Source organism: Pholcus phalangioides, unplaced genomic scaffold, assembly GCF_987345545.1.
Source record: "Pholcus phalangioides strain wild (caught in Gottingen) unplaced genomic scaffold, Ppha-v1.0 ptg000010l_1, whole genome shotgun sequence".
NCBI classification, from domain to species: Eukaryota; Metazoa; Arthropoda; class Arachnida; order Araneae; family Pholcidae; genus Pholcus; species Pholcus phalangioides.
In genome coordinates, this window is record NW_028301603.1 from 10,436,756 (window position 1) to 10,450,008 (window position 13,253).

At 36.3% G+C, this 13,253-nt stretch overlaps 1 protein-coding gene across 9 annotated transcripts in view; it reads left to right on the plus strand.

Moving 5' to 3' along the window:
* The window catches only part of MTA1-like (metastasis associated 1-like), a 49,004-nt gene that overhangs the window by 13,818 nt on the left and 21,933 nt on the right, over positions 1 to 13,253 (plus strand). For all 9 annotated transcript variants that reach the window (XM_089237577.1, XM_089237578.1, XM_089237575.1 and 6 more), the window contains exons 5-9: positions 6,801 to 6,988; positions 9,244 to 9,361; positions 9,455 to 9,557; positions 9,800 to 9,899; positions 12,178 to 12,366. In XM_089237577.1, coding sequence (XP_089093703.1) covers positions 6,801 to 6,988; positions 9,244 to 9,361; positions 9,455 to 9,557; positions 9,800 to 9,899; positions 12,178 to 12,366 — 698 coding nt within the window. The remainder of the gene's footprint in view (positions 1 to 6,800; positions 6,989 to 9,243; positions 9,362 to 9,454; positions 9,558 to 9,799; positions 9,900 to 12,177; positions 12,367 to 13,253) is intronic.

Genomic DNA, 13,253 nt, shown 5'->3' on the forward strand with positions numbered 1-13,253 from the left:
TCCCGCTGGCCAGAAGCACAACCGATAAAAGACATCACAGCTCCAACTGTAGCGGAAGCCTTTTATAACTGTTGGGTATCCCGTTATGGTGCTCCATCAGTTATAACAACTGATCAAGGTCGACAATTTGAGTCCCACCTTTTCCGCTCTCTCCTACAACTTCTAGGCACCGAACGAGCTAGAACTACCGCTTTCCATCCTCAAGCGAATGGTTTGATTGAGGAATTTCATCGACCACTAAAAACGGCCATTAAATGCCATAACACCGAACGTTGGACCGAAGTATTACCAACTATACTTCTGGGCTACCGAGCCGCTCTAAAAGCCGACCTGCAGTGTACGCCAGCCGAACTCGTGTTTGGTGCACCCTTGCGTCTTCCCGGCCAATTTTTCGACTCAACGAATGTCAACATTGACCCTTGTGACTACGTAAATAAGTTACGGGGCCACATGCAGCAGCTCCGTCCAACGCCAACAAAACATCATGGAAAACGTGCTACATTTGTGTATCCAGAACTGATGAATGCTACTCGCGTATTACTACGTCGTGATAGTGTCCGTCGACCCCTCCAGAGACCATATGATGGTCCCTTTCTTGTCATTAACAAAAATGAAAAAGTGTTCAAACTTGACATCAATGGCAAAACAGTTTCGGTTTCCATCGACCGCTTAAAACCAGCATTCTCCCTCTCGGAAGATACAACGCCGCTGGTGGCGAAAACGCAAACTAACGACTCTACTTCAGAGAACTCGACCACGAAATCGAAACCACCAGTGACCACACGATCTGGACGTCGAGTCCGGTTCACAGATTTTTATCGTGTCCAACATTGACACTGGGGAGGGGGTACTGTAGAGCCTCAATATATATTCTTATATGTATTATTATTATTACTTTACTTTGTACATTGGCTCTCTCTTAACAAGCACGCTCTGGTCACGTGAAAGAATCTCAGTACATTCTGTACTGAAACACGAGATGATCACGTGACCGGATGCCCCTTCGGAGGGTCCGAAGGGCCATGTGTGTGAGAACATCAGTTCAGCTCCAGCTCTCACACGAGATGCACCAACGTCGTCTTTCTCTCTCTTAATATATGTACCATGTAAATAATATCTTCTATATAGCATCATAATTAAAGATAATGTATCTACAACTACGTCTCATTCATATGGAGTCAGATGCAACTACGCTACCGTCACCACCTACCATTTACCATTTCAGCAGTATAATCACAGATAAAGGGAATAAATTTTAAGTATTTGTCAAATTTACCAGTGACGCATGGTTATTATGCGTAATCGCTATAGTAAAAGTGATGTTTTTGGTTTTTATCAAATTTACCAACATCGCTTGGGTATTGTGCATAATCTCTAATAAAAAGTGATAAATTTATCAAACTTACTAAAGATGATTGGCAAGTATGCATAATAACAGATTTATCACATCTACTGTAACATATATATCAGGGTTGGCAGGTTTTTGACACATGGGTTTAAACTGTCACATCAAAAACCCTTCGTTAAAACCTTTGTCAAAAACTGTCAGCAACCTCAAATATTGCTTTTCAATATAAAAATTCCCATTGGAAACGCACACGTTAATTGCATGTAATGTTTAAAGTGACTGTTATATAAAGAATACATAGCTGCCAAGTCTCCCGAATTTTAGCTTCATCGCCCGACCTCCCGAAAAGTTCTTAAATCTCCCGAATTTTTATGAAAATCACAAAAATCCCTAATTGTCCCTAAAAATTACCTACTTCATTAAAAAAAATCCCCGCTTATGAAAACAGTCCCTAAGGAATTTCTTGTGGGGCATGAAGCCCTTTTTTTTCCCTTTCGAAATGACGTCGCACGTCGTAAATGGGGAAATTCCCTTTTTAAGGAAGTTTTACAAACCCTCTGATGGTAACAAGAAAGTTGTTTGTCTTATCGTGCAGGGAAATGGCTTAGCAGCCAATAGTCCTGGATAATAATCGAAGATTATAGTGACGCACATATGGTCAAAAATTCTTTTGTTGAAGTTACGTACGTGCGATATAACAAAGCATGAATACTGATAAGCAAAAACATATTTAATCAATTTTGAAGATACTTATTCCAATGAATTTCCTTTCATCAAACGTTACAGAAAAGGGCAGACTTTTCCTTTTTGTACAAGTTGTGTTACGGACATAAACATCTGGCATGGAAAGACTACCATCATCACTCGTGAAATGAAAAATAAACATCAAGCAAGTGTCACAAAAAGTCAGTGTTCTTAAAAAATTGACGGTGTTTTCCTTCATCTTCCGATGATTTTGGGGTCATTCGCGCAGAATGTTTGTTCACAGCGTTTCTGATTGAACACAATATTTATTTTTACATCATTGAAGTTTTGGCCTCCAATTTCACTTGTTTTTTGCGTAGGAATTTTATTCCCAAGGGTTTAACTTCCATGTGTGTAAAATCCCTATTTTAATTTGACTTCAGTTTTTGAGTAGGGATTTTATTCCCTACACTTTAACTTTTATGTTTGGAAAATCCCTATTTTATTTGGAAAAATCCCTATTGTATTTATTAGGGAGTGGCTTGAGCAAAAAATATGGGTTGCGCGAAAATCTCCCGAATTTTCATTTTCAAAAGTTGGCAGCTATGAGAATAAATATTTAATATAATTGTAAAATTTTCTACTCTCTACAGAATTATTCTGGACAAAATATATGTTTTTTTTTCCTTATAAAATATACAATTTGAATAAAGCATAGCATAAATACTGAAGGGAAAACTACGGAATGATTTGACATTCGCTGATTCAAGATCATTCTTGACCTTCCAAAATTTCTTTAACTGCTTATATATGTGCTTTGATATAAACCATCTGCTACTCTTTTTACTACAGATAAGTTTTTAAAAAGTTTATTACATCATATATGTAATGTTTTGATTTCTGTTGTTATTAAATTATCTAGATAATCACTGAGATACTCCTATCGTGCATAACATTGAAATATATCTAGCGATCAAAATACTAAACTGTAGAACTAAAATGTCATTTAATTTGGCAACGCTAGCTTGTACATGAAGCTTAAACTCCTGTAATTTATCCTTAGTCAAACTTAGTTATTCTTACTTCTGATGGTATATTTACTAGCGTTTATAATGTAGTGGTTTTCCAATTGAAGCTGTATTTAATTTTGAATGTGCAAAGCAAATGCTTTGGGTATCAAGTCCAGCTGGCTCTGCTTTGGTTGAAAATACCCTTTAAAACTCTAAATTTATACACCCCGAGCTCTAAGAAATTTTTAGATAGAAAATAAATTAGTTTTATTAGTGTATTAACAGATTCTGTGTGAGAATTCTTACATGGAATATAATTTTGGGGCAGATCAGAAAATTTAAAATATCAAAATAGATTCTCAGTAATTATAATTCCAAATGTAAAACCCTTCAGTCTACATAAAAGTGTTTTTTTTATTTAGCGCATCTATCGGGTTAAAAAAACTATTTGACAACATTGACAATAATTTTTTTACTGTTTTAATACTGATTTATAGTTTCTGAAGTCTAAAACCTAACTCTGTGATGCCCCTATCATACATATTTTGAATAAGCAGCTCTATCCCACTTAGCAAATTGAACACGGGTAATCAGTAGCTTAGATAAAATGAACCACAAAATTATATTTTATATGTTCTAGACTCTTATGTCGAAAAATTCAAAATTGCAAATTATAATTAATATTTTGTTTTAATTATTGTAATAAATTAATGTTAAAAAATAAAACGTAATATATAAAAAAGTAAGTTTTTCATCATGTTATGTACCTATTTTGTTCAAAACATTATCAAAAAGCATTCATTTAGATTTTTGACGGTTTTCGACAGTTTAAACCTGTTTTTGACGCTTGTCATGTCAAAAACTAAAAACTGGTTTTTTACATCAAAAACCAAACCCTGATATATATATATATATATATATATATATTGGGGGGGGGGGGGGAATTAAAGTTCTTTTAAGCTTAGAAAGTTAGACCTAATTTAGTGAATTTCAGACTCTTAACCCGGCAGTGTTTGAGCACTAAAATTTATACTCTGGGATGTGCATGGGAAAATGTTCCTTTAGTCTCTATGCTTGTTTTTACAAACTAATCTTCCGATTCCAAACAATATGCCAGGGGTCTTCAACTCATGGTTTTGCTAGCCGAATGTGACCCACTAACCAATTTTTAGAAAATGCATATTTTTAACATTAAAAAAAAAAGACTAAATTCCAAAAAAAAATGTTAGAGTTCGGGCCACTGAAATCTATACTGCCATATTTAGAACTGTGAAATACATTCCTGATTCCATAGTAATGTTGTGTATTTGATACATAAAAAGGGCTGTCGGGAATCCTGCTCCGAAATAGTTTTTGAGGCCTATGATTTCATATAGGCTACATATTTTGAGAGGTTAAATTCAGCATCCGAATGGTATGCATAATTACACAAATATTAAAAAATATCTTAATTGTAGAACTACTGGCAGAAAAAATTTCAGAACTGTCAAGAGTAATTTCAAAAAGCAATAATTCATGGAAAAAAATAAAGAATTTTTTGAAAGAAGTAATTTTAGAATTATCGGGACAAATGTCAGATTTAATAAAAGAAATAATTGATTAAAGAGAGCTAATGGAAGGAAGTTATTTGAAAATTAATGAAAATTCAAATTTAATGAAAAATAAATTCAGAGTAAATGAAAGTGTTCACTAAAATTTGGGGAACCCTGTCTAATAACAGAATATTATGTTATGACTTAGGTGGCCCGCAGGCTTCATGGAAAGTTTAATTTGCAGGGGTGAGAACTCTGCGCCAATTGCGCCGCACTGCGCCAAAACTAATATCTTGCGCCATCCTGCTCCAATAGCGTATTTTCGCATTTTTCTGAGCCAAATAGCGAATTTCGCTTCAGTATGCCCGGAATTTCGGAAAGGACGCCAAAAGTTTTTTTGTTCCTGCTAGCCACGAAACGTTTCTTTACGAAAAGAGCGTGTTTTATTCCACTATACTTAAACTATCGGCCCCTGATCGGGCTTTCCATTGCGAAATCCCGATATTGTCCATGATCGTGGAACTGAAGATGGTTTGCAGTGCCTTTCAGCTTTAAAGTGCAAATTCGAGTGTTTCCGTTTAGAAAAAAAGTCGTCACTGGAAGCAGCAGAAATTACTGTAGTCGATTGTCATTGTGTTAAATCCCGATGTTTTGTGAAAAAAATTGTCATTCCGGGAGTAAAAAGCGCATGTCCGCCGAATTACAAATGTTAGTTTAGAAACTTTGGCGAATAACGAGTGTTAAATCGCCAATGTTGCCGAATAACGAGCGCTAAATCGCCAATCTCGCCAAATAACGAGTGTCAGATCGCCAATCTCGCCAGATAATGAGTGCTGAATCGCCAAACATCGAGTTGATACTTCCGAAATTTTCTCCCATTTTGCAACAATTTCTTTCCAAGTATAAAAAAATTAAAAACTTATAAAAAATTTGTTAGCTCATTTGAAGTGCTGCTGTTCAAGGCAGCAAATAGTGCCCTCAGTAAGTAAAAATCATCCTAAATAGACGGGTGCAAAAAATTTTATGACAGCCGCTCTTTCAAACAAGGTGTCAAAAGCCTAAAACACCAAAAACAAAAATCAAGCTGATGAAGAGATGTTTCATAGCAAAAGACAGTGCAGTTTTATTTTGAAAAGGGTTGAGGGTTAACGAAAATATTCTTGTTAATTTCACTGCTCCAATTTATAAATATCTGCTCCGAATCCCACATTTTGCTGCTCCAAAATTGCTCCAAATCCAGAATTTGCTGCTCCAAAATTGCTCCAAATCCTGAATTTGCTGCTCCAAAACTGCTCCGAATCCTGAATTTTGCTGCTCCAAAGCTGCTCCGAAATGGACTTAGTCACTTCCCACCCCTGAATTTGGCCTGCAATGTCTGCGTGAGAGGTTGAAGAACCCTGCAATATACTGTTCCTTTAAATCATAGTTTCCCAACCTTTTTTGTCCCATCGCCCCCAACACAATCTAACCCATTGGATCCTATGGTATCCTTGTAGCTTCTACCGCCTCCCTAGAACATTCCATTGCTCCCACAGGGCATTAACGCCCATGGTGGGAATCACTTCTTTAAATGTTGTTCCCATTTGCGAACTATTTTTCAAGACTGTGGGTTGGTATAAATGAGCAGCGACTGTATTATTAAACTGGAAGAAATTTTTATTTTCCTCCCTAATATTTAAACTTTGGAATTCAGCATATTCTTATTTTGAATTGATTTCATCGCTCTCTTCAACTGATCTATCCTCTCCTCTGCCCCCACCTCTAGGGAAGAATCTCTGGATTTCTGAATTCCAAAAGTTGGCACGTCTGTAAGATAGACGGTGCTTGTATATGAGAGTTATGAGGAGGATGGACCTTCATCCCCAAAGCAGAATGTGCCAAAAACTGGCATCATCACGGAACAATCTGGAAGAATTTTAAGAAAAGTGGAGAAAACACTATTGTGGAAATTTTTACTGCAGGAAACATTTCCAGTCAGCCGAGGGCTCGTTGCAGAATGATGGAAAACATTCTACTTGGGGGGCCTTCGTAATTCACAACTGCACAATGCATGTCCCCCCCCCCCCCAGCTGGTTTGTTTTGTGATATTTCAACTTGGTGATATAAATCTGAGCCAGCTGACTTATCTTATACAAACACAAATTCGATTTCGATTTAGCTTAGAAACTTAATTTAATAGTTTTTTTTCTTGTACTTAATTTTTTTTATTACAATGATTTTGTATAGGTGCCTTAGAAGATGAGCAAGAAAGAGAATCAGAATCCCTGGCCGAAAAAGAAAGACACCAGCTGAAGCATCGCGAACTGTTTTTGTCTCGACAAATTGAAACTCTTCCTGCTACACATATTCGCGGGAAGTGTTCAGTCACATTACTGAATGAGACGGAATCTTTGTTATACTACTTAAACAAAGAGGTATGTTTGTGAATAGAAAATTTTTTCTTTTGGCATCTCTAACCTGTTCTTTTTTGTCCAATTGAATATTCTAGAGTCGTGCTTTTTTTTTCTGTTTGAAAAGCTGGTTTCTTATTGAAAGTTGATATTTTTGAGTATTTTTATGTATTAGGGGCAGTTCAAAGCGAGTTTCATATAGCTCACTGTAATGGATGGAAAAACAGTAAATCTAACTGTAAGATATATTTATCGTTAAGAATTTAACAATAAGAGATGACCATAATAAGGTAAAAAATTAGAGCTTCATTTTCAGATGACTTTGAATGTATGATGGGAGGATGGAGGGTAAAGGTAGAAGAGTAGAGACTGCTGGAGAGTAGATAAGATGTAGGTGAATATATACTGGGTGATTCAGAAGAGATGGGGAAAACTCTCTTAGAGGTGATAGTACATTCCAATACAAACAACTGTCATCAAAGAATGCATGATCTAACATGAAACGCAAGAGTGCCAACGTGTTTCAAAACGGCTGCTACACAAACGGTAAAACAGCATTCCTGTTGAAATTTATTGGGAGAAAAAGAACACAGTGCATACAAATGTAACCTGGAGAAGAAGAAACCGTATGCAAATTTGCATTACAATCAATAAAAGGTGTGGACTCTGTATTACTAAAGTCCGCCATTATCCCGTATGTTAGAACAGTTGCCAAGACACCAGCCCTGTGAAGTTATTCCAGCGTGCAACCGTATTCTAACAGTTGTAATGTACAGGATAATGGCACACTTTAGTGATACTTAATCCATGCCTTTTATTCACTGTGGCCCAGATTTGCATGCTGTTCTTTTTCTCCCGATGAATTTCAACAGGAATGTCGTTTGCGGAGCGGCCGTTTTGAAACACTCTAGCGCATTTGCATTTCATATTAGACCATGCATTCTTTGACAGTTGTTTGTATTGTGTGTACTACTTTTTTTTTCAAGCCGAGCACAATTCAGGTCTATCGCCATGGGCAATTTACTACCTAGTGAATTGTGCTGGAAGTGTAAGTATGTGTACCTAACAGTCTGAGTGCGTATCTAGTGTTGTGTGTGATTTTTCAGTGCTGCCATCTATATCTCGAAAGTGAAGTGAGTGAAGTGTAATGACTGAATATTTGTACTGTTTGTAGGGCTGTTGCTCTCTGTGGCGAGACTTTTTAACGGGGAGATCGACTCGCATTTGCACCTTGAAGTTGGGAACCACAGAAAACCAACTTCAGCCGATCACCACTGTGGTGACAGTGATCGGCTGAAGTTGGTTTTCACTGTGTACTACTACCTCCTTTAAAGTTTTACCCATCTTTTCTAAATCTTCCTGTATAATAGATGAATAAGCATGCCTATGCTCAGTCAAGTTGAAAGCAATGTTTCAGTGAGGCTTGTAAAAAAAAATAGTGTCACATATACATAGCCCAGGTCTCGAGAAATCCCAGATGCCATGGCAACTAAAAAAATTGACGATTGGTACCTATTTTTTTCATGTATGATAACTGAAATCTGAAGAGCGGGATACAATTATTGGAATTTGTCTGCATCAGGGGGGGGGGGGGGCTTTTACTCTGACAAGTCAACAACTATATTATTTTTGACTGATTTCACTTGGGGGAGGGGGGGGGGCGAGAATGTGTGGTGCTTATGGAATTTTGCTGGCACCTAATTTCTTTCTTGATCTGTCAAACCTTGCCATAGCAATTTATAGAGCATGTGCAATGGTGACATCTTATTGTTTATTGGTCAGAAAGTCACTTTTGGAAGCAATGCATAGAGGTTTGATTGACTGTCAAGAATTAATTGCATCAAGCCATATGGTGCAAGGTTTTATGAGAAAGGTCTCTTCATTGAATTATATGGCATGACAGGTGTATCAGTGGCAAGTATGTATAAAAAATATCTGAATTATTGAGTTGTACTTTAACATTGTATGTTTGTGGTAAGACTTTTTTCTAAAAACCAAATATAATATCCATTGAAAATCCTATTTGACAATAACCTTTATAACAACAATAGCTTATATGATAATATTCTATGGCTCCGCAATGCACTTTCCCAAGTGTTAATATAATCCATCTATAACAGTAACTCCTTTATAATTTTTTCCCATCTCATGAATATAATTATATAAGTATTTCACTACACTAACTTTCAGAGCATCTCTTGCATTACGTTAGACACTGTATACAAATGTTAATAATATTTCTGGTCTGTTAAAATTATTTTTTTTTATAATCTTGTTAGGATTGTTTTTTTTATTCTTTGGTGTTTGACCCTCAACAAAAAACACTCCTCGCTGATAAGGGTGAAATCAGAGTAGGACCACGTTACCAAGCAGACATACCACCAATGCTACCCGAGGGTATGTATATGTGGAGAATTCATTCTTGTTTAACTAAAAATAACATTCAATTTGCCTTTCTTGTTTGTGAAATTTTTTTTTTTTTTTTGATAGGAGCGACAGATTCCAGAGATACTGAGGAACTGGAATCGTTGGTGTATACTCCGCATCATACTCTCACTGATAGGCAGATTGATCAGTTTCTTATCATTTGCAGGTGACGCTCGAAATTATAATTACCTTTTCCACCCCCATGAATTACTTGAATAATTTAGTTTTCTGTATGTTTATTTACAAGTTGAACAGAAATTTTATGCTTGTATCTAATAAAATTAGTTATTTCCCCGGTCAAATTTTTTATGAATACTGAATTTGCAATGCTATCCCACAATATGCTCGCCCGATAGACTTTGAAATGATTTAATGTCATGTTTAAAAATTACTCGTGTATGTTTGCAGATCTGTCGGAACTTTTGCAAGAGCTTTGGATTGCTCCAGTTCTGTTAAACAGCCAAGTTTGCATATGAGTGCAGCTGCTGCTTCTCGGGATATAACTTTGGTGAGACTTTTTATTTCATTTTATGATTTATACAGGCATCCCTCGCTTTACATGGTCTCATTTTACGGGATTTCACTATAACAGGATTTCGAAAAGTTTATTTATCTCGACTATTTCATTAAAAAAAGTTCTCAACCTTTGCTGCTGGAAATTGGGTTTATTTTTTTATCTTCCTGTAGACCCCCCCCCCCCCTCCCGAATTTCGAGCCTACCCATGTTAAATTCAACTCGCTTCACACGATTTTGTCTTACACGATTATTTTGCAGAAACAATTATTCACATGAAGCGATGGACTCCTGCATGTCTTGTTTTCTTTGAGGTCATTAACTGGAAACATTTGTAAATTTTTGTTGCTTACTTTGTTCAGAAGTCTCAACATTTGATGCGAATGTGATTGGTATTTTACTCAGTTATTAGTCTATTCATTACTAAATATAAAAAGGGGTCATGTCTCTTTTTTTTTTCTATCATGTTTTGATGGATTTGTGTAATAGATGCCAACTCGTCGTTTTATGGTAAACAATTTAATGTATTCATTGATGCCACATTAACACTAGAACAGTCAGAGCAGTCATTTTAATGGTTTTTGATTTTGAAAAGTGTACAACCTTGACAGTATTTAATGTACACACTCCATTTTTGGTGACTTTTCATTATTTCTGTACTTGTTTCTGTGTAAAAAATTTAATAACATTAAAGGTTTTATTCCGGAGATATCCCCCTTTATACCTAGAACAGCCAGGAGCAGTCATTTTGACTACTATATGTAAATTGTATGTTTTTTCTTTGTGTGGTGGGCGGTGATGTAGTAAACTTTTGCTTTATAGCTATCATTCCTTGATGGCACACACAGCATAACATATATTCAGGAGTAACATATCAATAATAAAAAATAAATAGTGCCCAGTTTTTCCTCTATAGTGCAAATTTAGAGTGGCATAATAGTATATGCTATCCACACCGTGCACGAACAACTAAAAGTGAATAAAAAAGACATATACGTATAAAAAGGTGTACATCAAAATGGAGCTATGTACAATGTGATGTGTAAATGCAGTGTTCATCTTTTTTTTCTTTTCCATGGTAAATCTTGTCCACAGTTGCTCTCTAAATTTTCATATTTATAGTTGGAAAGTCATTTTATGGACATTCTGTATGCTTAAGAAAAGGTAAAATTTCTTCAAAATTAACCATGTGGGATAATGCTTATTTTTTATTGTAAAAAATTTAGTGTAATTAAATATACAAGGATGACGTCACTCATACGAAGGTTTTTAACAACTGGCTGTTGCGAAGATATATTTTGGAAAGAGAAAATTCAACTGCCCCTGCGGGGAATTGAACCCACGGCCTTTCACTTTCCGGGTGAACGCACTAGACTACAGAGGTACAGAATCTCTCAATCTTTCCTTAGAGCTCGTGTATACTGAAAGGGACTGTACATGGATGGCCGGACCACAGACTCAGGCCAAGCTGACGCTGCCACCAGATGGCGACTTATACAAGGATGACATCACTCTCCGCTACCATACGAAGATACATTTAGAAGGTTTAAAAACCTCCGCATGGTAGCGCAGAGTGACGTCATCCTTGTATAAGTCACCATCTGGTGGCAGCGTCAGCAGTTGTGAGCTTGGCCTGAGTCTGGTCTGGCCATCCATGTACAGTCCCTTTCAGTGTACACGAGCTCCAAGGAAAGATTAAGAGATTTGTTGCCTCTGTAGTCTAGTGGTCTAGGGCGTTCGCCCAAAAAGTGAAAGGACGTGGGCTCGATTCCCTGCAGGGGCAGTTAAATTTTCTCTTTCCAAAATATACCTTCGCAACAGCCGGTTGTTAAAAACCTTCGTAATTAAATATATTTCTTTAAAAAGAAGCAGCAGTCAGAATGAATGCCAGTGGCCCTTTTTAGGTATAATGTAGTCTGGTCCTTAGTGTTAAATGTATTTTGCAGACACTACAATTAAATTTTTTGCTGAAAACGAGCTATTGGAGAAAACATGTTTTTTTCCTCTCCGGAAACTTAAAAAAATGAGACGATCCCCCCTTTTTACATTTATCAATTCAATTAAAATAGTCTTTTATTAATACTCATGATTAATTGTCAGTGGGTCAAGATTTATTTCAGGTAGACAAAATATGGCCTTGGGATGAGAAAGTAGTCAAGTGATTTTGTTGGCACCTTTTCAGTTTTCACATGCTTTCTAAATGTGTGTTATTCCATTGAACTAGAATAGTTTTTTGCATACATTAAACCTTTATTTCTGGTTTTTTTTGTAGTTTCATGCCATGGACATGCTTCATAAACACAGTTATGACATCACTAATGCGCTATCAAGCCTAGTCCCACATGGTGGTCCAGTTTTATGCAGAGATGAAATGGAGGAATGGTCTGCATCTGAAGCAAACTTGTTTGAAGAGGCTCTTGAAAAATATGGAAAGGATTTCATGGATGTCAAGCAAGACTTTGTAAGTTTAGTTTCACAGTTCTAAGAACACAATAGTTGCATTGTATGCAAGGTAACAAGAAATAGATGTATATATTTCGACATTAGAAGCATGACAATAATTTTTACTACTGCTGCATCATAATAAATGCTCTGCTCATGGCATGCAAACAAGATTGGAAGATCCTGAATTCAAGCCAAGTCTTTCATTATTGCTTTATGAAAAGCACAGTGGAAAGTTTCAGGATTATTCAGAGAAGGCACTGTTTTTCTCAGATCATTGTTCATTTTCAACATATTTGAAACTTTTTAAAAAATCTTAGACAAATGGTCACTTGGTTGTGACATAATCTAGCTTACAGATACGAAAAGAGGCAAGAGCCCTTTATGAGAATTTGAACACTGTTTTCACGTTGAAAGCCTCCCAAAGTAAATCGTAAGTGATGACAACCTATGGAGATGGATACAACATTTTATGTAGAGAGAAAAGATCTACATATAAATGACTGAGTTATTGATGAAGCTGGACGAATCTTGTCCAGCTGGAAGCTGATGAATCTTGGTCACAATTGATTGTGACCAAGATTCCTACACTGTCCTGGGGGGTAGCCATAAATTGTCTTGATATGCCTGGTTCCTGATCGGTATTGCTAATGTCTTCAATGATGATATATGATGCCCCTGTTTGTTGTAATAAACAATGTTTTGAAGCAGTAGAACTTTAACTTGAAAAAATAAAATATTTGCTATTAAAAAAAAAAAAAAGTTGCTGCTCGAAATGAATAGGAATGATGGATATTGTTAGAGATTCCTTCCAAGCTTCCATTCTAAATCCCTCCAATTTGGAAATAGAGCATGCCGATGGTCATCCATCTAACTGACCAGTACCCATTTTACTGTTATATTTTG